Here is a 23,118-nt window from a genome sequence, read left to right as displayed (position 1 = left end):
GGATTTAACTCATCTATCAGTATTCAATGACTTAATACTACGTTCATACATAGTACTAAAGACAATTTAATCCAACCTATAAGTCGCCCCTTTTGTGGTTTGACCATAAAGTCACAACCCATATTCGACGAACTATATCCAATCACATACTCAATGTGATAGTTGGCTCTGATTCAAATGATACAAATTTTACGTAGAACTTATACTTGAAAATTGGCTTACAAGGAAAATTATACTTAAAAATTTATATATGCATAATTAAGATTGTATTTAAGCTATGTGAGATACTTATAGTCTTTAGTAACTTAACAATGTTATTTAGGATATTCATAGGGCTAGAGACCATGCAATTATTCTTTTCACTTTTAGGAGACGAGACCCTTATTCTTATAAATAATTACTTGTATGGGCCATCCAAAGGCCCTTTCTATACCAACACAGTTTGTTGTTTGCGGACACCCTTTCTTTTTAGGATAATGTTTTCATTTAAATTGTGTTAAATAATTTTTTTCAATATAGGCTCTAAAATTGAAAATTGTTGTCGTGAGAAAAACATATGTTTTTTGTTTTTTTAATAATATTAAAATTTTGTTATTAAAAAAAGCTTATATTTCTACTAATTTTCTAGCATGCTATTATAAAAATTATTCGAATAAAAATTTGAATGAAAAGTAGGTCGCCATTTTTAATATGGACCAGTGAGACCACTCACCAGTATTTTATCCTTTCGGCCCTATAGAATTAAATGCCTCTCTTATCAATCGGATATATCTAGGGCCGACTGCCGACTGCCGAGAACCCAAAACGATGTCGTCTTTGGCCATTCTCACGAATCTCATCCGATGCTTTCCCACTCACAAATATCAAAGCCCAGCGTATCAAATCTCCTCTCTCTCTCCCTCTGCTTTTGAATCAATTTGATTTCTCATTAGGGTTTTTGATTTTCTGTGTGTCTCTCCCAAGGGGTTTCCTCTCCAATGTCTTCGCAATCAGCAGCCTACTACTCCACACTCCCCTCCACTTCCGCCGCCACCGGCGACGCGCGCTTCTCCTTCCCTACGAGTCGCCCATGGCGGGAGCTCGTCCAACCGTTTTCCTCCTTTACGCGCCCCTACGCGCTGGGCGAAGCCGGCATCCGCATAAAGGGCAACCTGAGCCACTTCCGCGTGAACTACGCGGTCATCGTCCTCCTCGTCCTCTTCCTCAGCCTCCTCTGGCACCCGATCTCCATGATTGTCTTCCTTCTCATCTTCGTCGCCTGGTGCTTCCTCTACCTCCTCCGCGACGCGCCGCTCGTGTTCTTCAACCGCCACGTCGACGACCGCCTCATTCTCGGCTTCCTCGCGGTCGTCACCGTCGTCGCTCTGGTGCTCACCACCGTGTGGTTGAACGTGCTGGTTTCGCTCTTGATCGGAGCCGCGATTGTCGTCCTTCACGCTACGTTTCGTGGCACGGAGGACTTGTATCGCGACGACGAGCAAGACGCCGCCGATGGAGGCCTCTTCTCCGTTGTCGGCAGTCCCCCCACGCGCTCCGCTTTCAGCCGCATATAAGACCGTTTGTCACGCGCCGAAGGTTGTCGAAATACAAAGATTTCTCATCATTGAACATGCCGGGCCAGGAATCTGGTATTTTCGTTTTTGTTGCTTATAGTTGGTTCTTGATATGATCGAATTTTTCTTGAATTTTAAATTCCATGAATATGAAGAATATGCTTTGTAAATGTTGCAGTATGAATTGAAGTTATACAGATTCTCTTTACTGTTGTGCCCTGTGTGTGTGAGAGAAGTTGTCAACTCCGTTGATTGTGGGATTGTGGGATTTACAAGTACAAGGCATTGGAGATTGCAATGCATTTGTTATGGCCCATGTGTGGGAATGCGAGAGAAACGATTCAAGGAAGAAGCCAAAAGGCCATTTTTATGGCCCTTTTCATGTTCTACTTATTAGTTTAATGATACAGATTTTGTAAATTCCGATTGGAGTTTGTAGTTTTTTGAGTTCCTTCAATTAGTGGGATATTGTTTCATTGTTGAATGCTTTCAATGTTGTGTGTGAGCTTAATAGGATTGTATCTTTAGAACCCCAATTGAATATGTTGTATTTAAGAAAAGTTACAAGATTGACAAGGAAAACTGGAAGTTGTCTGTCTTTGGCCCTTTGGAAACTTTCATGGATGGTGGCAAACACCCTCGGAGTCTTTGGGTGGTCAGGTCTCGACCATCTTTAGGGCCATTGGAAGTGATAGCTGATCACCCCATGAGCGAGATTTGATGGTCGTGATCACCCCCGTTCCAGCGTAGAACAAAGTGCACTTCACCCCAGATGTGATACCACATCCTCGCATGGTGATTGGAGGTAGCGCCAATCAACAAAGAGGGAGAGGATTTGTGAAAAACAAGAAGAAAAAAAAAAATTGACTTGACGTGGCAGGCCTTTCATCTCAATATTTTTTGAGGGGTCGTTGAAACCCAAAAAATTAGTCGTTTTTAATACTAACCATGACAATCCGAAGCTTTGAAAGTGTCTATTTTAATTGGATTGGACCGCAATTCTTGTATTCAAATTCAGGGTTTTAACAGTTTTGGGAGAGAAGCTCATTCAACCTTCAAGAACACCAATTTTGATTTTGGGATCTGAACCAGTCTATAAAGTCGGATTATTAAATAAGCACAGAAATTTCCTACCATTCAAATGAAAATGGCATTACATAACAGCAACAGCTCATTCATCCTAACTATTTGAAGAGCCAAAATATCAAAAGGGGGGAGTTTCTGGCACATGACTATTTCAGAATGATGATAGTAGTAATTTGCTATTGAATGTAATAAAGTACTTCTTGTTACAAGCAAGCTGAACAACTAGTAGCCACAAAGTGTGTATAAAAAAAAAAAAAAAATTAAAGGGTTCTACAACGTGGTGTGTAATCATGCAGTAATTAGAAAAATAAATCCATACACTTGAAGAGTGGACCTCTTGATCATATAACAGCCAACCAGCAGACCATGCCATTGTATAGGGGGGCACTGATTATTTCAACATGGGTAACATTATGGGAGTGGCCTTTTAGTAGCTTATTTTCTTCTCCCCTCCAATCCTGAGTGCCGTGGCTGGCAGTTCATGGTGAAGGAACCAATTCTAGAATACATACTCATAACATACATGCTGCCGGATCGGGAAGTCCTACACTACATGGAGATTCTAAGGAGTATATTTAGATTATGGAAGATGTCAAAGGGAAGCAGATGGAGAAAACCATGATCAAGGGTCTGAAACCTTTCGACCATACGCCAGCACCATCACATAATCCTTTGCCGAGGACCCAATGGATGCCGGAACTCGCTCCAATGTTGCCATCGTTTTTAGCCACAAATCAACTAAATTATATAATCGCAAGGTGGGGACAACAGGTTGCCCCATGCATTTGATCTCAACCTGCAAGAGCATTGAGTGAACGGTTACCAACGTATAAACTCAAAATACCCAGCTTTGTTTATAAAATACCGATGGACAAATACCAAAGGAAGGCCAATGGTGTTTATCCATTGTAGGTTATACAGCTCCTTGAAAATTAAGGAATTTAACAAAATACTTTCTTTATCCTTAAAGGGGCCTTTATTTAGTACAATCATAAGTCTCCGGCTGTCTGGGGCAAGTCAACGGTTTGAGACTCGGGAGTCAAAACCTGAAGGTAGGACCATATTCAAGTGAACACTTTCAAGACCCTACTTAGTTGGGATTAACACTGGATAATGATTGTCACTATTCTCATGGACCATATTCAGAAGACATTACAAAATGCGAACTTCTGTTAATGCTATAAATTATAACTCAATGCTCCCATGCGGCAGCATATATGCAAACAGGCTCTGTTAGAGATGGACCATGAGACTAGTGATTTACTTTTGTTTTACTCGTCACTAGTTTTCAGCCAATTAATTCAGTTGTCTACTTGTTTTAGAGAGGAGGGGCCATAAATATGGGGCTAAAATTCAGGAAAATTTTGTTTGGTTTCTAGGTTCTTAAAAAACATAGCTGCATGTTTAGGGCACTTGATTTTGAGTTAGCAATACCATTCTGCCTAAACCACCATCAGTCCGAAAAAATACAAATTCATAATATTGATGGCTAATTCAAGATTAGAAGAATACAGAAAAGGTTGATTGGGAGTGCACCTTTACAAATGATATGGGACATTTCATAAGGAATCTCTTAAAAGACAAGTAGGAGAAGCTTTTAGTATTTAAATTGTTTCCAGCACATAAGAATATATAGGGTCAAGACAACCCATTGAAATTTGTAACTTTAGCCTGTTGAACCTTATGGCAACTCTAAACAGAACAATAGAATCATTCAAGTTAGTTTCTATTAATTAAAGAAGTATTGACAATTTCACTCACCTCAGCTTCGCTGGCGAGTTCCAGTTTCCTCATCAGGTACTTTTGGATAAATGAAACAGGCATATTTCCATCCCTGTGACAAAATACACAAACATGACATAAAGATATATCCCGACTATCATATCCTTCTTTCCACTTTAGTCAGTAATAAATATAAATTCCAATTCACATATCGTGGACTAGGTACAACAGTTTTAAAAGACAACTGCTAATCGAACATATTAACATCACTTTCTTTCTCTTTAGAGCAAATGTAATTTCAAGCCAGTTGAAATTTTCTGTGGTACATTGTTGAACTGTTTTTTGATTAACATAGCACGCATGCAAGAGAGGATCAAAATCTCAGTTACAGTTTCATATTCCAGGGTGAAAAATGGAACAATTTTCATTTGGTCTGACGGGCCCAATACATAATGAGCACTACCATTAGGGCTGACTCTGAATGTGAAATTCATGTGAGAACAGTTATTGCACACTAGGATATCTCAGAAAAAGTATCTTTGCTATTAGCAGTTCAATATAGATGCTTCACATTTTGACAAAAAGTCAGTTTGGTAGAGATAGTCAAATTAAGAGGATTTTTATGATGGGAGAGGGGGGAGATGGATGCTGGGATTATAGATTCTTTACAGTTTCATATGATATATATAATTACAGTACATAGAGATAGTTTAACATACAGGCGACTCAAATAACTAATTTTCAGCTTGAAATAAAAATGATGTTTGAGCTGCCTGAGAAGCAGAGCACAAAGCACAATAATTGAGGTGAGAACTGAAAGAAAAACCAAGCCCACGTTCAAGGCTTATGATGGCAGCTGGAGAGCATATACTTAGGAACCTCACCTATGCCTACCAGAAGTCTCCACAGTATATATACTTCTTAAAATATTTACAAACTAGAATCACCGTACTGGTGCTTATCATAAGCATCCTAAAAACCGTGACTCAATAGCATGTGAAGGATTTCTCAGTGGGAGCATTTTGAGATTAACCGATTAAGATAATTGGGTTATAACTTGGATAAGTTTTATTTCTGTTATTTACGCAGATAACCTTGACACATACATAATCCATCAAAATGTACACATTTAGTTATGTTATCAAATAAGCTATCAAAAGCAATGAATACCATGTGAAGTGGCAAAAGGAACTTACTTTATTCTTAAGTAACTTGCAGGAATTTGTGGCAAGGGTGAACTTCCTTCCCTGAAACCATCAATTTCAAGTCAATGTTAAACAGAGGAAAACCAAATGTTCAGCACTAATTCAACCAGTTTTTATAATCAAATTAATTATATCAGGTTTCAAAGCTGAAGTTATTTCTCACTGGTCTTCGGAAGCTACTAGAGAGAACCAAACTGGACCAAGTCTTCTTTCATGTTTTGCACCAGCAGCATCCAGCACAGCTTGGGGTGAAACGCATGATTCTCCAGAAACATGTTCCCTTTTCCGGCGAACCCTTCGTAACATTTTAGGTTTTACTGTTTCTGAAGAGACAGGATCAGTGATATTCTTTTCATCCTCAACTTTCAATTTGCGTTTAACTTCCTTAATTTTGGATTTTCGCACTCGACCTTCACTCTCATTGGCTTGCATAGGTTCTAGCTTAGCATCAGACCCCTGTGAATTAGACTTGAAAGATTTAGTCCTATTTGCAACTTCCACCAGACAGTTTAAAGGTTTCCAGAGATCCAATTTTGCGTCCCATGGTTCCACATCATTCTCTGTTTCTTTAATGGAGGTGGAGTGGCTAGGCTCACCAGGGGAAGAGCTCTATAACAGTCAAATATAAGAGCATGAAAGTTATTAGTGAACTGGAGCAGATGCAATCTTTTTGAGCTAGTGGAACTATATAGGAAGGCTGAAAAATATAAGTCATGGAAAGCATGAAGAAAACAGCATATTGGCCTTCTCTTTACCTGCCCAGTATTCTGCAGAAACTTGTTTGAAGTCTCTGGTGAGCTTGAACTCTCATGATGATCTTCCACAGAATCACCCTCCTTTTTAATGAGTTTCTCAATAGAAAATCTGGAACCTTGTAAAGCAGAAGCCTTTCTTGAAACAGCTCTTGATCTTCTCCCAGTCATGGTAGCCTGGGTTGACACTCTGGGAGTGCTGACTACCAATGACGAGAGTGATCTCTCCTTTCTTCTAGCTGGTAATGTAGTTGAAGGCACAGCTTCAGGTGCATTTACCTTTCTTCTTTTGAAAGGGAAAATCTTGGCCCTTACATCTTGCAAACTGTGGTCCGGCCTGATGATTAGAAGTTATTAAGTATGGCTAACTATACAATGGATTCTCATCTAAAGCATCCACTGAAATGTGTGGTTAATATGCGGATCTAAATGTGCATGCTGCTCAGAAAGCAGATTTTATTGTTGCTGCAGAATGGTACGTGTGATGAGAAGTTGAAAGATGGCAGTAAATGAACTCCAATTTATGGCAATCTATATCAAGCACAATGACATGAATGCAAAGCAACCCACCCGCATACAAGCAGAAAGCCAGAAGGAAGAAAAAAAACTACTCAAAGCATCAATACTCACAAACGGATACACAATACAAATTCCAACAGCCCAACATGCCAATAAATACGCCCTTGCAAATTCGTAAAATAATTAGCATCTTTCCATATTTTTAGAAATTACAAAAATATTATCTCTTACCTAAATTTTGACTAAAACAATACCTAATTTTTCTTACAACAATTTCAGCTATAAAAAATGGATGCAAATATATATCAAGCACCCGAAACCATTATCTGGTAATAAAGGGCATAAAATGAATTGTGGGGTGTACTTCATTGGAAAGCTTTCTACCCTTTCAGTTGTAAGCTTTCACATTTTTTGTATTAGATATGGAAGTATACAAAGTATTATTAAAAGGAAAAAGACCAAAAACAAAAAAACAAAAAAACAAAAAAACAAAAAAAAAAGAAAGAAAGAAAGTGGAAGAAGCCATCTGCAGAGTTCCAACTAAAAAAAAAATTACATGATTGGCAAAAGTAAGTGATAGAGAAGTGCAATGTGCCTTTGTAAGTTAAAAGTCTTTGAGAATGTTTGTAGCTGAGAGATAAGTAACAGAAAGCCTCACATCTAGTTGTATGTAGTGACAGAACTTATTAAAAGGAGAAAAAACAAACGATCTTGAGAGTTTCAAATTGCATCATTCTACTTCCTCATTAAAGTCTTCTTGAGACCAGCATCTTCTCTCGGCATCTCAATATTTACCCAAAGTAGCACATGTACCCCAATTTATTCTATATAATTTGATCCTCTTTTCCAGTAAAACAGTATACTCATGGGGAGCACCAGCGGGGGAGGATGCAAGACTCCTATACAAATGCATCTATATTACAAAATAATCAAGCTTTGACTAAGTGATCAAAAATTATATCGCATTTCTATCTGAACATAACAGCTACTGGTTGAACTATATGTGCCTTGTGCATGTGCAATGACATCAATCATTCAACAACTGCATCTCAAGCACTTGCTTATGGAAGTATCCAATCATATGAACTCGAAATATCACTTTTGTATGCAACCTCATTCCATGGTATATATAAAAGTACAAAGAGAGAGAGAGAGAGAGATTGTATTTGTAGCTGAGCTATAGATCACGGATCAAACCTTAATTTCTCCAGTGGAACACAACCCAGATCCGTATTGCATATTGGACAGCATTCTAATTCCTCATCTGAAATCTTATTATATATGCACTTCCTGCAAACTGGATGAAATTCAAAATACCAATCATCAGACAACATCCGTTCAGTTAGTCAATAACTTTACTAAGTAATAGAGACAAGGAAATTCAAATATATAAAATTTTCAAAAAATCAATTTCCGATAAACTCTTCAACTTAGGAAAAGAGGCCAGCGAAAATAAGTCCTAGGATATAGACCATACTTAGAATTCGTTTTTCACACATAAGGCTTACAATAGCTTTTCTTAGAGTCTTGACCAGAAGAAGAGGCTTCTAAGCTATGTGATAGCATAATTTACTGACTGCGATAGAAATTAAATTATCAATTACAACAAAACGAGAATTAATGCATCCCCTGATACTTGATTTCCCAATAAACAAACTGTATTATTGTATCCTAGTCTCGCCCATAGGCAAGCACACTCAAAGCCCAACAAAATCTAAAATTTCCTAATATACCTTTTGCATGAGTGCAATGCTAGTATGCTTACTTAGTCACTACAACAAAAGGCCCTCCATTATATCACTATTAGCCAAACATCCAAATCTTTCTCCACAACGTATATTTATGAAACAGAAACTTGTTTAGGGAAAGTAATAATTGGATTTAAGGATCTCTATTTCAAGTACTGTGAGAGAGAGAGAGGAACAGAGATCCCTTAAAACATCAAAATACTACAAAACCCAATGCCCAGATCAAAAAGAGCCAAACCAAGCCAAACCCATATAATAAAACACATAATAACAACAACCCATATAAGCAAAATCACAAAATGCCTCAACAAGAAGCCTTAATCCCCAAATTTTTAAAATTTGCATATAAAAAAAAGCCAAAACAAACGAGATTCAAACCACAAGAAACAGATTAGAGAGACTCACACGTATGGAGGCATTCAGATATCGTAGTGGCATCTCTGAAGAGCTTCTTGCATAAAGGACAAGTCATGCACGCCACAATCGTCTCCCGCCTGACCTTCACCACCGGATTCGCCATTTCCACCACCCAAAGCCTCTCTCACCCACGTGTCCGCACACTGCATGTCACCACCACACGCGCACACGCAAAATTTACGTCCATTTCTCTATGTTGACCTGCATTAGACCCAGTAACGCAGAAGTGAGAACAAGAATAAGCAAACAAAGCCAGCAAATACGGTACCAAGACGAATAATTTAATGCATAGTCGCATACAGAGAAGCAAATGGTTCTTGATCGGTGGAGAAAACCAAAGCTGGTGACTCAGAGTGTGAGATTACCAAATGGGTCGGCGAGATTTGTGGGGATTTGACGTGGGTTTCGGTGTATTTGTAGAGAGAGAGAAAGGGTCTGTCTGATTGATCTGAATCGATGAGAGGAGAGGTTCTCTTCGTTGAAAATAGCATGAACCAGGAGTTTCTTTCATTTTATATATAAAAAATTTGTTTACTTTTCTTTTTCTTTTTTCTCTTTGTGTTTTTATTTGTGCGTTGTTTTATTATTATTATTTTGTTTCTAATTTGAAATTGTTTAGTGTCAAAGAGACGAGTTCGACAGCTGAAGTGCGAGCTAAAGGGTGGGGATAACGTGCGCTTGGGTGCGCCAAAGGGGGGTGAGATGCGCCACAGGGTTTCGTGTACGCGACGGCGAGTTATGCGGGAGTGGGTGGTGTTAATGTGTGCACCGGTACATGTTAGCGAGCCCTCGTGATTCAGATGGAGTTACTTCGGTTCAGGTTTTTGCTTTTTGTGTTTTGTGCACAGAAAGTTACTTCGGTTCAGGTTTTCTTTTGGGACAAACACCTTTTGCTGCCAACTCACCTTTGATTAAAGTAACCATAATCCTATTTTTCATTTCATACCAGATTTTTACACTACCTGTATACAAACCTCATTTCCTATATTTCAATTTTCAAGTGAACACACACTGTTTTTTTTCATTCTCCTCTTAAAATACGTCACATTAATCAGTGTAAAGCTTACGTAAAAATTAACAAAAAAAAAGACATAAAACAGATGATCCTAAAGATTGTTTTCATGTTTTAATTTGATACAAATTGCAGTTTGTTCGAGCTCTTAACGTGAAACATTCTGATTAGTTTATCTGTTCGAGTAAATGTCGAAACAACTCAAAACTCAAGAGTCGGGACAGATAAACTCCATCGAAGTCCTTTCTCCGTTAGCAGTCGTAGTTCAAACAGTAAATTAAAAGGAGATGGCATAAAATGACTGTGCCCCTTTGAAGAGGCAATGATGGAGTTGGTCGTATATATATTCTCTCCGGAGAAGGACAAAGAAGGATGGTGGAAATGTCAAATCCGTACGTCCAAATGTTTATTCCGCTCACATGAAAACCGTACAATACAGCGTGAGAATTTCTGTAGGTTGGAATTTGGCAAGTCAAATAGGTCTGCCCATGCCCTCATTTTCTTCTTATTTCTCAACCTCAAAAATGGAATAACTAACAACCAAACGAGTTGCCTCCTCCTAGCCCCCCATGCATATGAATGTTAGGTACCTTTTCTTTTTTATTCTTTTGGTATATTTTAACTTTAACACATTTGAATCTTATGTTAGCCTAGCTAGATACCTTTATTCCTCGTCCGATAAATCGAACAAATTGCAATTAATTTCGATCCATGCAGATTACAGTACGTTGGTCATTTAAATGAACTAATTGGTGGATCATTTACTAATTTTTTTTTTTATCGGACTTAAGCCAAATCGGAAATCATTTCAAACCCTTTTGGCTGCTCACCAAAAAAAGGAGAGTTGTAAGTTGTAAGTAACTTGTGTTGAAGAAAAAAAGGTTTCAACAGCCTAAGCCTTATCTAAAAGATTCAACAAACCAAAGGTGCAATCATTCATTGGAAAACTGACCTGCCATCCAAAGGGCCCCGAACATCAGAGTTGTTGACAACAATGCTGATAGAGGATGCTAGTACTCGATCACCGCGTGCTCTTTCCAAATGTGTTTTCCACATAAGATAATAAAATAAAATAAAATGTAATAGCACCTTTTATTATATTCTTTTTACAAACCCATGCCTTGGTAAAAAATAAATAAATAATAAAATTTGACAAATAAATTTAAGTAACTGATATAGTAAGCGTCACCTAAACGTAATACTCTTAACCCAGATGCTAGCACAAGATTTAGTGGGAGGATAATTGGATAAATAGTGGAGGGATTTCATTTAATTCAGTCTATTAAATTGACATTCATAGAAAATAAAGCATGTGCTTTTACATTATTTTCAGTGTTATTAATGTAATAAACACATGGGTTTTGAACATATTTCAGTTTTATAGACTGACGAAAACTTTGCACATTTGCAGATCAAGATTTATTAAAATTGTAGATTCTAAAATCATGTGAATTCAAATTGTTTACCGCTTAAAAAATGTTACTTATTAAAAAAGGTGAAGAAAAAAAGCTTTTTGGTAGGAAAATTATTTTCAAGTTCTTACACTGTGTTATAAAAAATCTTTGAACTAAAAATTGTCTTTTAGTTTTATGAAGAAAAAAAAAAGGCGTCTATTCAAAAGTAAAGAATAAGCTTTTTGGGAGGATTTTTTTTTTTTTTTATTGCCTCAATTACACGTCACATTTTTAATAAGTAATAATTTTCAAACCATTCAATAAAAAATAAAAAATAAAAAGCCTAAATTCACATAATTTAAAATTTTACAATTTCTTTTATCCTTATCCGACCAAGCTTGTATTTTTCTCCAATGGATGTTGTTGAGCGAATGCAGTAAACGTGAAACATGCCATCACAGTAACTCTGTCCTCTCCTGCATTAATTTAATGCCCATTGCCAAAGGACCAAGCCAACTTGTCATTGTCTTTGACGCTGACGCCGACCAAATGATATTGCCTCTAAACTACTTTTACCCAATTTGAAAACAGTTTTCTTTGCCATTGTATAGGATAAATGTGTAATTTAAAATAAAATTATAAAAATAAATAAATAAACATATTGTTTAAAATTGGTATTTTAAAAAAATTACGATTTAAATACATAAATTAAAAAAAAAAAATGGTTATTGTAAACCATGCTCCTCCAAATTCACCGAAGACTTGCAAGTAAAATTGCAAAGCTTTATTGTGTATATCCTTTCAACTTGGATAAATGAATTTCAAGAATTAACCAACAAGACCTTTGTGCCGAGCATATGAAATTATGAATAAGAAGAGGGATGCGCAAACTACTCCTGTGAGGATGACCACCTAAAGGTAATAGGAAAGGAAGGTTAAAAGTAAATCACATGAATGATCAAGTATATTGGCAAGACATGAACAGAATTCTTTTTTTGTTCTTGGGTGGTCTGGTTTTCTTTTCATTATGAGATTATGCATAATACATACCCATTTAAATACGTATCCATGGCCATCATTCCATATAGTTGGGATGTTCATGCCAAATATTGCAGCCACCAAAGAATACACAGACAAACAAACAGTTCCAGAACTTAGGAACAGTTCTAGCTGCCACAGAGAAAAAAAGAATGAGAATTTTCATAAACATGATGTATATGTAAGAAATGTGGCCAGCTCCATTGCAGTAAAAGAAGCATGTTGATGATAAGGAGAGAGAGACAGGTGAATAAACTTGGACAGGGAAAGGGAAAGACAGTACCTGAATCAGCTGATTTCGATGATTATCAAGCTGCAACAAGGGATGCATAAGGGGCATGTTAGGTTTTTAGTGTTGATAAATTCAGTGTCAAAACATATTTTGATTTAAGTTTTAGATCTAGAGTTACGTCAGTGTAAAAATTTGTCCAAGACATAAGAATTCAAGTTTGTATATGCTGTCCAATAAAGACCTATTCGGAGTAAAATGGTCATAGCTTTTAATTCCAATATTAGATGAAGGCAAACTTAATGGCGTTGGAAAGCTAACTCATAAAGATACAACTTTTTTATGTATTCACGCACCTGGATATTGATGTAATCCTCCGTGTCATCAATGTATTCACGCAGCTGGCCAAATAAGATTATTTAGAATAGCATCAATACGGACCAACATGAAACAGAAACAATATACTAAATATGTTTTGAGAAAATTCTACTCTACATTACTCCAGATAACTAGGATTTCATGTACAACAGACAGGAGAAGAAACAAAAGTCAACATGTTAGCACAGGTTTATGCATACCGTAGTCAATTTGTTCATTGTGCTATCAATTTGCATGAAGTATGCCTGTAAAATATTTCAGCGTGAGTTTAGACTTCAGTTTCAGTTTTAGAAAAAACTACAACAATAAGATTATATTTATAACCTCAAGCAACATTTCAAGCTCCTCGACATCATTCTCCCCTTGAGTTGTTTCAGCACTTGCCCTACTTGTCTTGGATATCTTTGAGCCTATAGTAGGAGAGTCAAGAAACCAATTGGGAGCAACAGAGCCGCTGGCAGGTGAAGCTGCCCCAGATAACTTTCTTGATAAGTAAAGGTCTGCCATATCATCATCATCATCAAGAAGTTGTTCGAGTTCATCCCTTACCTGCGAAAACCAGAACGCCAGTGAAAAATTCTTAGTGATCAACCCATAAATGGCATCAGCTTTAAGTTGCTAATACCACTGCTAAATTAGAATTAAGTGATTAATGTTTTCATTTAGGTGATCAATGGGAATGATTTATGATTGAAGGAGAAACTAAGAAAGCAATCCCCTGTATCATTCCACACTGGTCACAAATTTCTTCAACCTGAAACAACCATGTGCATTAGGATATGTGTAATAATTGGATTTGTAATTGTTCTTTTGGGGCTGCCAACCAAAAAAAAAGGAGTTATTCTTTTGGGAATGAATAATAGAAATCTCCAAGTAAGCTGATATACACTACCATTAACAGTATATCAAGCACTCAAGACTTTAAAGCCAAAATCATGAGATTGTACTAACATCCAGTCCTCCATAATTACTGATGATGAATAGTCCATGAAGTACAGGTATGTCTAACGTTTTGCTTTTTATCATTTTTCTTCTTTAATTTCGTATAGAATAGGCAGGACAAGATGCCCCGCAGCACCACCAAGGCAGCTGCTACAGCCTATCTGAAGTCCTATGCTCACTCAATGGAGAGTTGGTCAAACCTCCTAAGACAAATAAAACTCTTGTATACAGGAAATATACATTTTTAATCAACTTCATACAAAAAGAACCGAATTTAACCATCTAAAAGGAAAGGACTTTTACCTAAATTCAAGATTCCAGATGCTGTGTAGATATCAACATACCTTTTGAACCCGATTTGTCAACCTTGTCATTGAACTTTTCAGTTTGCGCACCCGATCCAAATTAAGACTGCTAATCTGCATGTTATGGAAAGGGTTTTACAAGAAAACAAGAAGAAGGTTGTCATCTGAACTCTTTGCAAGTCTAGAAATCACCATCGAGAGAACAATACTTACCTTCAAAACAGATGGTAATTCATGCAGGTTTTCAGTTCAACAAAACAAGAAGCACATCAACACAGTTGTTTCAACATATTCCATTTCATATTGTCACGTGTCACCTTAAGTGCCTAACTCCTCCAAAGTAGGGTTGGCAATTTTTTACAAGACCCACCAACTCGAATTGAACCCAACATGAAATTAACGAGTTAGAATTGAAGGTTTGACCCGTTTAATTAAATTGGTTGGATTAAGGTTGACTTATATAGTCTTATACTTATGCCTCAACACGACCCAAACCCGACACTCAACATTTAGGGTTGACAAGTTTTTACACAACTTACAAACCTGACACGAATTCAACACAAAATTTGTGGGTTAGAATTAAGGGGTCTAACCCGTTTAACTAAATAGATCAGATTCTGATTGACCTATATAATCTTATATCCAAGCCTCGAAATCACATGACCTAAATACAACACACGAACACGAATTGCCACCTTAACTCCAAAGTTGGTATGAAAATTAATATAACTAGAAATCGCTTAGTTCAAAAGTGGTTCTTGGCTTAGCTGTACAAACCTAGTAGCCTGCCCTATATAATGAATAAAGACAGGCATGCAATGAAATGAAGAATGCAGGGTTTCAGTTTGATGCAGGAGTGACCTTGCTGGCTGCTCTGTAGTTTAAAAATAAGACACTATAGTGGCTGTTTGGAGCATCCACTCTTCTTCAGAAACACACAAGTAACTAACTAACTAATTTTTTGTTGACAACCTAGGATCAAACTGCAATTCAAGTTATCAGAGAGACCACTGGAACATATGGCTGTCTCAAAAAGTTACAAGCAGTAAACTGCCAATATATTTTCATCAGCACTTCTAGTAAATTATTTGCACCAAAGTGGAAATATTAAACGTAGCCAACAAAAGATGCAACACTCACAGATATAGAGCTAAATTGAATTCTAGGTATGGTATGCAAGGCAGCAATTAAATCATGACTTAGCTTTAACTAATCTCAAATCTCAACAAGTGAATTGGAGAAACAGCATCCAAGGAATAAATGGGATTCCCCTGTACAAGCAAAAATGATAACTCAATGAACAAGCTTTATACCTTGGAGGTCAACTCATCCAAAGCTGGATAAACATCACTCTCTAGTTCTCTTGTGCGTGCATCAAGAAAACTACAAATGGCTTCCAATGCAACTTCTAAGGCTTGGAATTCAAATGGAAACTCTGCATAATCGAGCCAAAGCAAGAGTATTGTAGTGTGGCACCAAAATGTAGAATCAGAATGCGTTATGAACAAGAAAATGAAACTATTCCTAGCAATATTATCTTTTTAACACCATAGAATGCCAAAACTGGCAAGAAGAACGTCATTGTTAAGTCTTACCATTTTCTTCACTGCTTTCAGCACCCGGGTGCTCTTCTTCTTCTGCTTGGCCATGGCAAATGGCATTTGCTAAAGGCAATCGTCTTTGGAGTTCCTCGACTACAGGAATTACGTTGTCATCAAATGGATCTCTAAGCAATACCTAAAAAAAAAAAAAAAATTAAAAAAAATAAAATAAAAAGATAGCGTCAATTGCCTCAAATAATTCACTTCAATTTCGGACTCACAATTTTTAACTCGCGAACCGAATAGGAACACAATACGAAATTAGGGTTATAATTAAATGGGTCGGATTATGATGTACCTATATAGCCTTATACACAGTTACATACTAGATGTGGGCAAAAGATGAGAACAAAGAGTCCTACCAGCAAATAAACACAAGCAGCCCTGTATCTTTGTTATTTAGTTATTATCCAAGTAGGGAAGAAGGGATATGGTTTATCCTAAGTGTTGGAGTAGTATTAGAAGTTTGCAGGAGATTAGGAGACGCCATACGATCTCTAGAGTTGTCTTTCAATTATGTTTCTATTTTGTCTTGTAAGTCTATATTGCTTGAATTGCTTGAATAATGAAAGGGATCAGAGAAGTTAATTATCAAAGGTTTACATTTCTTTATTGGGAGGTTTAGTGTTCTTTGAACTACCCTGAATTATGGAGGCATAGGATTTTTTGAATTATCCTACCAAAATCTACCGCACTTGTTATGTTTTCATTTCAGCAAATCCGGCATTACTCGCGAACCCGACAAAGAATTAACAAGTCTAAGGCGTTTGATTACATGGTCGTGTTATGGTTTACTTATATAATTTTATACTAAACAGTACCCAAACATGCTAACACGAATTTACAGTACCCTGTCCTACTCCCATCCACGTGAAACCGACTTTTCCTTGTACCTACCAAATACACTCAAACAGAACGGAAAATGGTACTGTTCAAAGTAAAGTTAAAGAAGTTCACCCCTGCCCAGGAAAAAAAAAAGTTCACCTTTCAAAAGATATTCGGAAATCACCATTCCCCCAAACTCCACATATCGTGTAACTATAGGCAAACAAGAAGTAAAAATAAACAGACCCAGGAAAAAAAAAATATAGATTTACCTCTTCTGCAGTGATTATTGCTTTGATGTGCTGGAAAACAAAACTCAAAAACAAAACCCAGATAAAAGATTAGCGAAATAAGTGAATATATCATCCACATAAAAAACTAAAATCCAAGCCAACAAAATATAACACACAAGTGAATGTGAAGCAAGGAATTTTCTATATTCACCTCCAAATTGAGAACAATAACTTTTCCTCTGCCAAGAATGGTGGAAGGGTAGGAAAGCAGAGGATCCAGAATTCGAAGATCCCTAGCGTGAATCTGAACTCGTCGCATAATAGCATACTTGTCGACATCCAGTACGGAACTCCTCCCACTGTGGTCCATCAAAAGCCAGCTACTTGAAACCGCTGTCTTCTTCTTGAAAGAAGCTTGAATCTCCAACCCATCACGATCCATAAATCCCGGCAGGCAAGCAATCACCGCCACGTATCCAATGAGCAAATCCAGTAACTCTCTGTGTGCTGCAAAATAGGTGAGGAGTAATAACTATGGTTGGTGCTTGTGAATCGCCATATCTGTGCGTGCGTGTGAAGAATGGTGGATTGGAATTGGGTTGTGCTGGAAAGGGGGTAAGGCGGTCGGGAGAAGTTGGGCTATGGCGGGGAGCAGAGTGTTGGCATTGGTGGAATCATCGTGGAGCTCAGAGAGATATTTGCATGGGGGAGTTTAGTGACAGGTAGTGGAATGTTGGAGTGCAAGTTAAAAATTGGAGAAGAAAAGCTTTTAAACTTCTTTGTTAAAATTCTTGCCTCTACTCTCGGTGTGTAGGCGCGTGGTATTGATGAATATAAGCTTGATTTTATTTTTTTTATAAAAATTTTTTTTTGGTAATGTTTACTGTGTTCTTTGATCGTATTGTTATTTAAGTAGGAGTCAAGTCCACTAGCACTAGGAAAACTAATACAGTTAAAGAGCTTAACAGGGAAGAGATAGAAAACTAATCTAACTAGAGAGCTTAATAGGAAAGAGATAAAACAATTATAAGGATAATACAGAATTTGCGTAGGACTTTGCTACGCATGTGCTGATTCCTTAACAGAAAGCAACTCTAATTACTTATAAAAGGTATAAGAATAATACAGAGTCTGCGTAGGACTTTGCTACGCATATGCTAATTCCTTAACAGAGAACAACTCTAATTATTTATAAGAGGTATATGATTCTTCAAAAATCCTGTTATATATGTTATTCTTATTAAGTTTTCGTCTTACATTACGTTCACTAACTGCCATGTAAAGCATTAAGTGCGGAATCGAATAAGTTTCAACTTTGTAACTGAGCGATTATGTTCAATCTTAACTATATTTATATAAACTATATAAACTCTTGAACACCCTTTTTTCTAAGTCAATTTTAAATATTGAGTTCAAACTTGCTAGCTCTAGAATTCCAACCCCAAAAAAAAGAAAAAAGAAAAAAAGAGCGAAACCATTTATTTCTATTGATTCTATTTTTCTAAATAAGTTATTTCTCTTTTATGTTAAAATATGTTCATTCTCCTATATTATATTTTCTTGTAGAATTTATTCTCTTCCCTAATTTCAATTTTCTTGATCATTATTTATTGTCTCTTGATACAATGAATATATAACCCAGTCATTTCTTTCAGCTTTCGTTCTTTCCTTTTCTCTCTTATTTATATGCTCCTTTTCTTCTCTTTCCATTGGAAGGATATCATTCCCACGGTTATTAAGCGCGTGGAGTGAGAAGCCAAATGACAAAATGTCTTCCTTACCTACCATGTTAATGAAGGGTAAGGCAACTTGATGAAATCGTATTTTCTTATCTCCAGAACTTCACTCCACTGGTAACTTTGAGATTCAATCTTAACTATTGCTTTTATCGCAGCATACAATAACAGTAAGTAAGTCGGATCTAAAATAAAATTATATCATTTTCATAAGTAATTTAATTAAACTTGACATATTTCCGTTAAAAAGTTAACCCCACAAAGTAATGTTGTCACGTTCTTTCTTTAGTTCCACCGTTCACCGTTGTCTAATAAAAGTAATTAAGTTTCGATTGAAGTAGAACAAAAATTACCATCTAGATTACATCACGATCGATCACCTTGTAAAAAAATGTTTACATAATTTATTTACCCCATGAAAAGAGACCACATTTGGGGCCTTCAATTATTTGTACTAGGATGAACACATAATAGGTTAAAAATTAAAATAAACTATTGAATTGAAAAAGGTGTTTCTCCTTTCGGTTTGTGATTATTCGACATCTTTAATGCTCTTTGGGTATATAATAATTCTCCTTTTTTGGAAGTTCCTCATGATGCATGAAAGATTGGTTGTTGGTAACATGAAATATGGTCTCACCACTAAAGCAATAGTTTATAGTTCCCATTTGATTCTGAATTTTTTCAATTTAATCTATAAAATTTTTGTACGTGAAAAATATATGATTTTTTTAATAATTTTATTAAAAAATTATGTGTTTCTCACATACTAAATAATGCACAACAAAATTATAAATTGGGGTAGAGGAAGAAGAAATTTCTGTCCTTCTATATTTCTCTAAAATGAAAATGAAAAATATTTTTAAAAAGAATAGAGCATCTCTAGCATATTAGCTAAATGACTCATAATAGCTACATTTAGCTATTTTGAGCCCTTTTTTTTATTATTTTATTTTATTTTTTTATGTTTGTCTCGAACAGATTAGCTCTAAAATAGTTAAAGGGAACATTTTTCACTGTAACACACTAGATGATTATTCTATCATTTTTCAATGATTACTTTTTATTATTTAATTTTTAGTGTCAATGATTACTTTTTATTCTCAGTAAGAATAATATTTAAAGAAAGTAGAGAGTTTAATAGATAATTTGTTGAAGTTTGTATTAAAAAATTAGTAGCTAAAAAAAAAAAATTGAGTAGCTAAAATATGTACTATTGCTAGAGATAGGTTCAACCGTTCCATGCAAAATTACTATTTTTTGCGTATTTGTAAGTGTCATTGTTGAAGAGACTATAGTCTATAGTTGCCTATATGGCTATATTGTTCGAGCAAAGTCCTATCTGCCCTATTGGCTTCCCTGACCTCATATTTTCCGTATTTTTTTGATACCGCCCAAGTGTTCGAATAGGTTTCGAGCAAGTGGGCTCCAAAGAGAACTTATCCTAATCGCAATCAATCAAGTCGTGATCTAGTAGGGAATTGTAGCCAAGTCTCATCCTATTTTGGCACACATGAACTAACTAACTTTTTAGGGCAAAACTCTAATCATCTCTAAAATCCATAAGGGGTTTTGAGAGTTTTCCATCAGATTTTAAAAATATAAGTTTGAGCATAACATGAGAGTTGTTCTCAAATTTCCAACTATGACGCTTTTTCATTCATCATTTGTTTGACCGAGCAACATAATCGATCTCCATTTCACTTTTATATTTCAGAGGTTTAATAATGAATATGGTGTCACATAATGAATATGCCGCACCGTGTATACTGTTAAATATAATAAAATAAAATTTTAACCATAAAATAACTTATCTCAATTTCAATTTAAATGAAAAGATCTTGATGCAACTACAAACACCTTTTCTTTTTCTTTTCTTTTTTTTTTTGGGGTCCTTTTCGTTGGTTTTTCTTTAATATATATATATATATATATATATATATATATATATATGTTTTTTTCAGAAAATGAAGTTTGAAATTAAGTAGATCTACAGTTTCCAAGAAGTAGGACCACAAGTAAGTGAAAATCAGAAAAGATTATGGTATGTAATATCACTATCATCAATAAATAAATGGTCAGTTTATCACCACTAAGCAACAACTCTCTGCAGAGGCACCAAAGCATTGGCAGCAATGAAAAGCCAAAATCGGACGGAAGGTTTTGGAAGCCAATTGGCCGAATGAGTCAATGACACGTACTCCGTCCTCCAATTGGCCAACAAAAGTCTATTTTAGAAATCTTAAGACATGAGTTTCTGAAGCGCTAGCACGTTCGCTTTTTGTATTAATTACACTTTAAAATTGGGAGGAATGTTATAATTCTCAATATTTTGCTTATATTATTTTACAAATTTAGTGGATCAATCATTAAATTTATAAAGTTTACTATTGACTTATATAGAATTCATATAAGTCTACAAATCTAATAATTAATTTATAAAATGAGATATGTCATATATGAGAAAAATATTAATGCCTAGCATCCTCTAAAATTGGATATATATATATATATATTGTCGTATCAACAAAATATGATAAAAATGCGATTTATAGTATTACCTTTTTAAAAATATTTGTGTATAATTTCTTTATGGAGAATGATGTGTTCTCCTTGTATTTTTTTAGTCCTACGTGAATACTATTTGGGAAATGTTAGGTGTTTTTCTAGTGTCCTTCAAACTGTGACGTGACTTTTAAAATCACCGTTGAATTTGAGATTATCATTATTAACTTTTAATCTATTGGTAATTTTAAAAGCCACATTACAGTTGAGGGAACATCAGGATAACATTAAAAGAACACTTAGCATTTTTTATATTATTTTATAAGAAAGCAACAAAAAAAAGAAAAAAGTAACACTTATTTCTCTCACCCGATTTAACACTATGAAAATACTTAGCATTTCCCTTTCTTAAACTCATGTGTTAGTCCGTATTAGTGTCACATGACACATGGGTGAAAAAAAATTGAATAGTGATAGAAACACTACAACTTTGTAGTATAAATAGTTCATAATTGATAAAATAATTAAGTAAAAACTTTGATTTATCAATTCTCTTAATTATTTAACCAATTTCATAAAAAAAAAAAAAAAAAAAACATTTAATCAATTAAGGATTGTTACACCATTAATTTGTAAATGAGTTTGAAGTAAATATTATAATATTCCAAGCATTTTTCTGAAAATATTAAGCAAAAAAAATCCACTGATAAGTTTTAATTATTTAATGATTAACGCGATAGGAATAATTTCAAAAAAAATCGATAGATAAATGTGAAATATTTAGCATAACTGATGATCAACTTGTGAACTTATCCAATCTTAATCAGATTAAAAACGTTAATTCAAAATAAATTAAATTGGTAATCCAGATACCCGATTTCTCACTTATCTCACTTCTACCACATTTTTATCTCACAATGTTGATGTGCTACTATATACCAAAAAATCTCTTTAATTTTTTTTTAAAAAAAATATCAAAATTTATATTTTATAATTAATGCGTCCATCAGTTTATATTTGACTTGGAGTAATTTGGGTTAAGATAACTTAAGATTCACTCGTTCTAGTCATAACTTCTCATGTTAAATTTGAGTTGATCACTAAAATCGATAAACGTGGTGAAACAATCCATATAAAAGTTTGAACCGGTTGACCTTTGCCACAAATTTAGGCAACACTGTCGGTCCCTTTAATGTGTACAAGTTTAGACTTTAGAGCACATGTAAACTATATACTAAACTCTTTTAGCATACATGTAACATGTTTCTTCAATATTTGGTCCCACAATTAGTTGTCATATCATTTTCAATTTCTCTTGCACCCGAATATGTGATTTAATAAACTTTTTTTTTATATATAAAGTATTTTTTTGTTTGAGTTGTTTATTAATATATATGACACTAATATTAATAATAAAAAAAAAGTAATCCTAATTAATAACTAAAACGTGTACCTTCCTCGTATCCTAGAGATCTGTTTATGCGAGTTTCTGCAGCGTGTTTAGTGCTTCCCTTCGATCACGTTGTCCAACGAATTATCTCCAAACATTTACCGCTTTTTTTTTTGTTGGTTTAAATAAAATGAAAAAAGAATTTTGTTGAAAAAGAACAAAAACAAGGGAACATGCACCGCTGAATGCTAGTTGGCATAGTTGCCATAAGGGTATAAGACCATCACCATCGGGCCCACTCCATCATCAGGATTCATGTTCAACGGCCATTGCCTGCCCCATGTCACCATCACGCATGTATCGTCGTCGTCCTATAAATCTAAACGACCATTCCAAATGTATATGCGAAAGAGGCCCCCATCATCTATCATCCAACCCCACACGGCACACATAGAATAAATTCTACTACAAATAACCGGTAAGTTCCAAATAAAATCTTTTTATTACTATAACAATTGAAATAAAATA

At 35.4% G+C, this 23,118-nt stretch overlaps 3 protein-coding genes across 5 annotated transcripts; 1 reads left to right on the top strand and 2 right to left on the bottom strand.

Annotated features, from left to right (window-relative positions):
• The first annotated feature begins 750 nt into the window (after positions 1-750).
• LOC132165680 (PRA1 family protein F3-like) lies at positions 751-2,089 on the top strand. Its single transcript, XM_059576341.1, has 2 exons — positions 751-1,628; positions 1,732-2,089. The coding sequence occupies exon 1, from the start codon at positions 978-980 to the stop codon at positions 1,551-1,553; it is 576 nt and encodes a 191-aa protein (XP_059432324.1). The 5' UTR covers positions 751-977; the 3' UTR covers positions 1,554-1,628; positions 1,732-2,089.
• Positions 2,090-2,786: 697 nt separating this feature from the next.
• LOC132165620 (E3 ubiquitin protein ligase DRIP2) lies at positions 2,787-9,534 on the bottom strand. Of its 2 annotated transcripts, none has more exons than XM_059576256.1 (8): positions 9,303-9,534; positions 8,991-9,203; positions 8,035-8,134; positions 6,322-6,655; positions 5,730-6,175; positions 5,558-5,608; positions 4,401-4,473; positions 2,787-3,435 (listed from the first exon to the last, which is right to left on the bottom strand). In XM_059576256.1, the coding sequence occupies exons 2-8, from the start codon at positions 9,103-9,105 to the stop codon at positions 3,262-3,264; spliced, it is 1,293 nt and encodes a 430-aa protein (XP_059432239.1). In that variant the 5' UTR covers positions 9,106-9,203; positions 9,303-9,534; the 3' UTR covers positions 2,787-3,261. The 2 variants fall into 2 exon arrangements, with proteins under 2 accessions (XP_059432239.1, XP_059432241.1); XM_059576258.1 differs by having other exon boundaries at positions 9,368-9,534.
• Positions 9,535-12,139: 2,605 nt separating this feature from the next.
• Positions 12,140-17,689, bottom strand: LOC132166402 (magnesium transporter MRS2-I-like). 2 transcript variants are annotated; one of them, XM_059577205.1, is made up of 11 exons: positions 17,171-17,689; positions 16,999-17,028; positions 15,896-16,037; positions 15,614-15,735; positions 14,340-14,414; positions 13,378-13,602; positions 13,254-13,298; positions 13,032-13,076; positions 12,730-12,759; positions 12,459-12,578; positions 12,140-12,320 (listed from the first exon to the last, which is right to left on the bottom strand). In XM_059577205.1, the coding sequence occupies exons 1-11, from the start codon at positions 17,399-17,401 to the stop codon at positions 12,237-12,239; spliced, it is 1,149 nt and encodes a 382-aa protein (XP_059433188.1). In that variant the 5' UTR covers positions 17,402-17,689; the 3' UTR covers positions 12,140-12,236. The 2 variants fall into 2 exon arrangements, with proteins under 2 accessions (XP_059433188.1, XP_059433189.1); XM_059577206.1 differs by having other exon boundaries at positions 16,999-17,041; positions 17,171-17,398.
• Between the last annotated feature and the right edge of the window lie 5,429 nt (positions 17,690-23,118).

The sequence above is a fragment of the Corylus avellana genome, chromosome ca11, assembly GCF_901000735.1.
Source record: "Corylus avellana chromosome ca11, CavTom2PMs-1.0".
NCBI classification, from domain to species: Eukaryota; Viridiplantae; Streptophyta; class Magnoliopsida; order Fagales; family Betulaceae; genus Corylus; species Corylus avellana.
The sequence above is the reverse complement of the archived record's forward strand: the minus strand, read 5'-3'. Positions and strand labels throughout refer to the sequence as shown.

What these genes read in the sequence shown, in the direction of transcription:
- LOC132165680 (XM_059576341.1), top strand. Translation starts at nt 978, where the DNA reads ATGTCTTCGCAATCAGCAGCCTACTACTCCACACTCCCCTCCACTTCC.
- LOC132165620 (XM_059576256.1), bottom strand. Translation starts at nt 9,105, where the DNA reads ATGGCGAATCCGGTGGTGAAGGTCAGGCGGGAGACGATTGTGGCGTGC. An exon ending in CTAGTAGCTTCCGAAGACCA is followed by an intron (nt 5,609 to 5,729) that starts GTGAGAAATAAC and finishes TGATGGTTTCAG; the next exon opens with GGAAGGAAGTTCACCCTTGC. An exon ending in GCAAGTTACTTAAGAATAAA is followed by an intron (nt 4,474 to 5,557) that starts GTAAGTTCCTTT and finishes ATTTTGTCACAG; the next exon opens with GGATGGAAATATGCCTGTTT.
- LOC132166402 (XM_059577205.1), bottom strand. Translation starts at nt 17,401, where the DNA reads ATGGATCGTGATGGGTTGGAGATTCAAGCTTCTTTCAAGAAGAAGACA. An exon ending in TGGATGAGTTGACCTCCAAG is followed by an intron (nt 14,415 to 15,613) that starts GTATAAAGCTTG and finishes CATAACATGCAG; the next exon opens with ATTAGCAGTCTTAATTTGGA. An exon ending in TGACAAATCGGGTTCAAAAG is followed by an intron (nt 13,603 to 14,339) that starts GTATGTTGATAT and finishes TGGTTTTCGCAG; the next exon opens with GTAAGGGATGAACTCGAACA.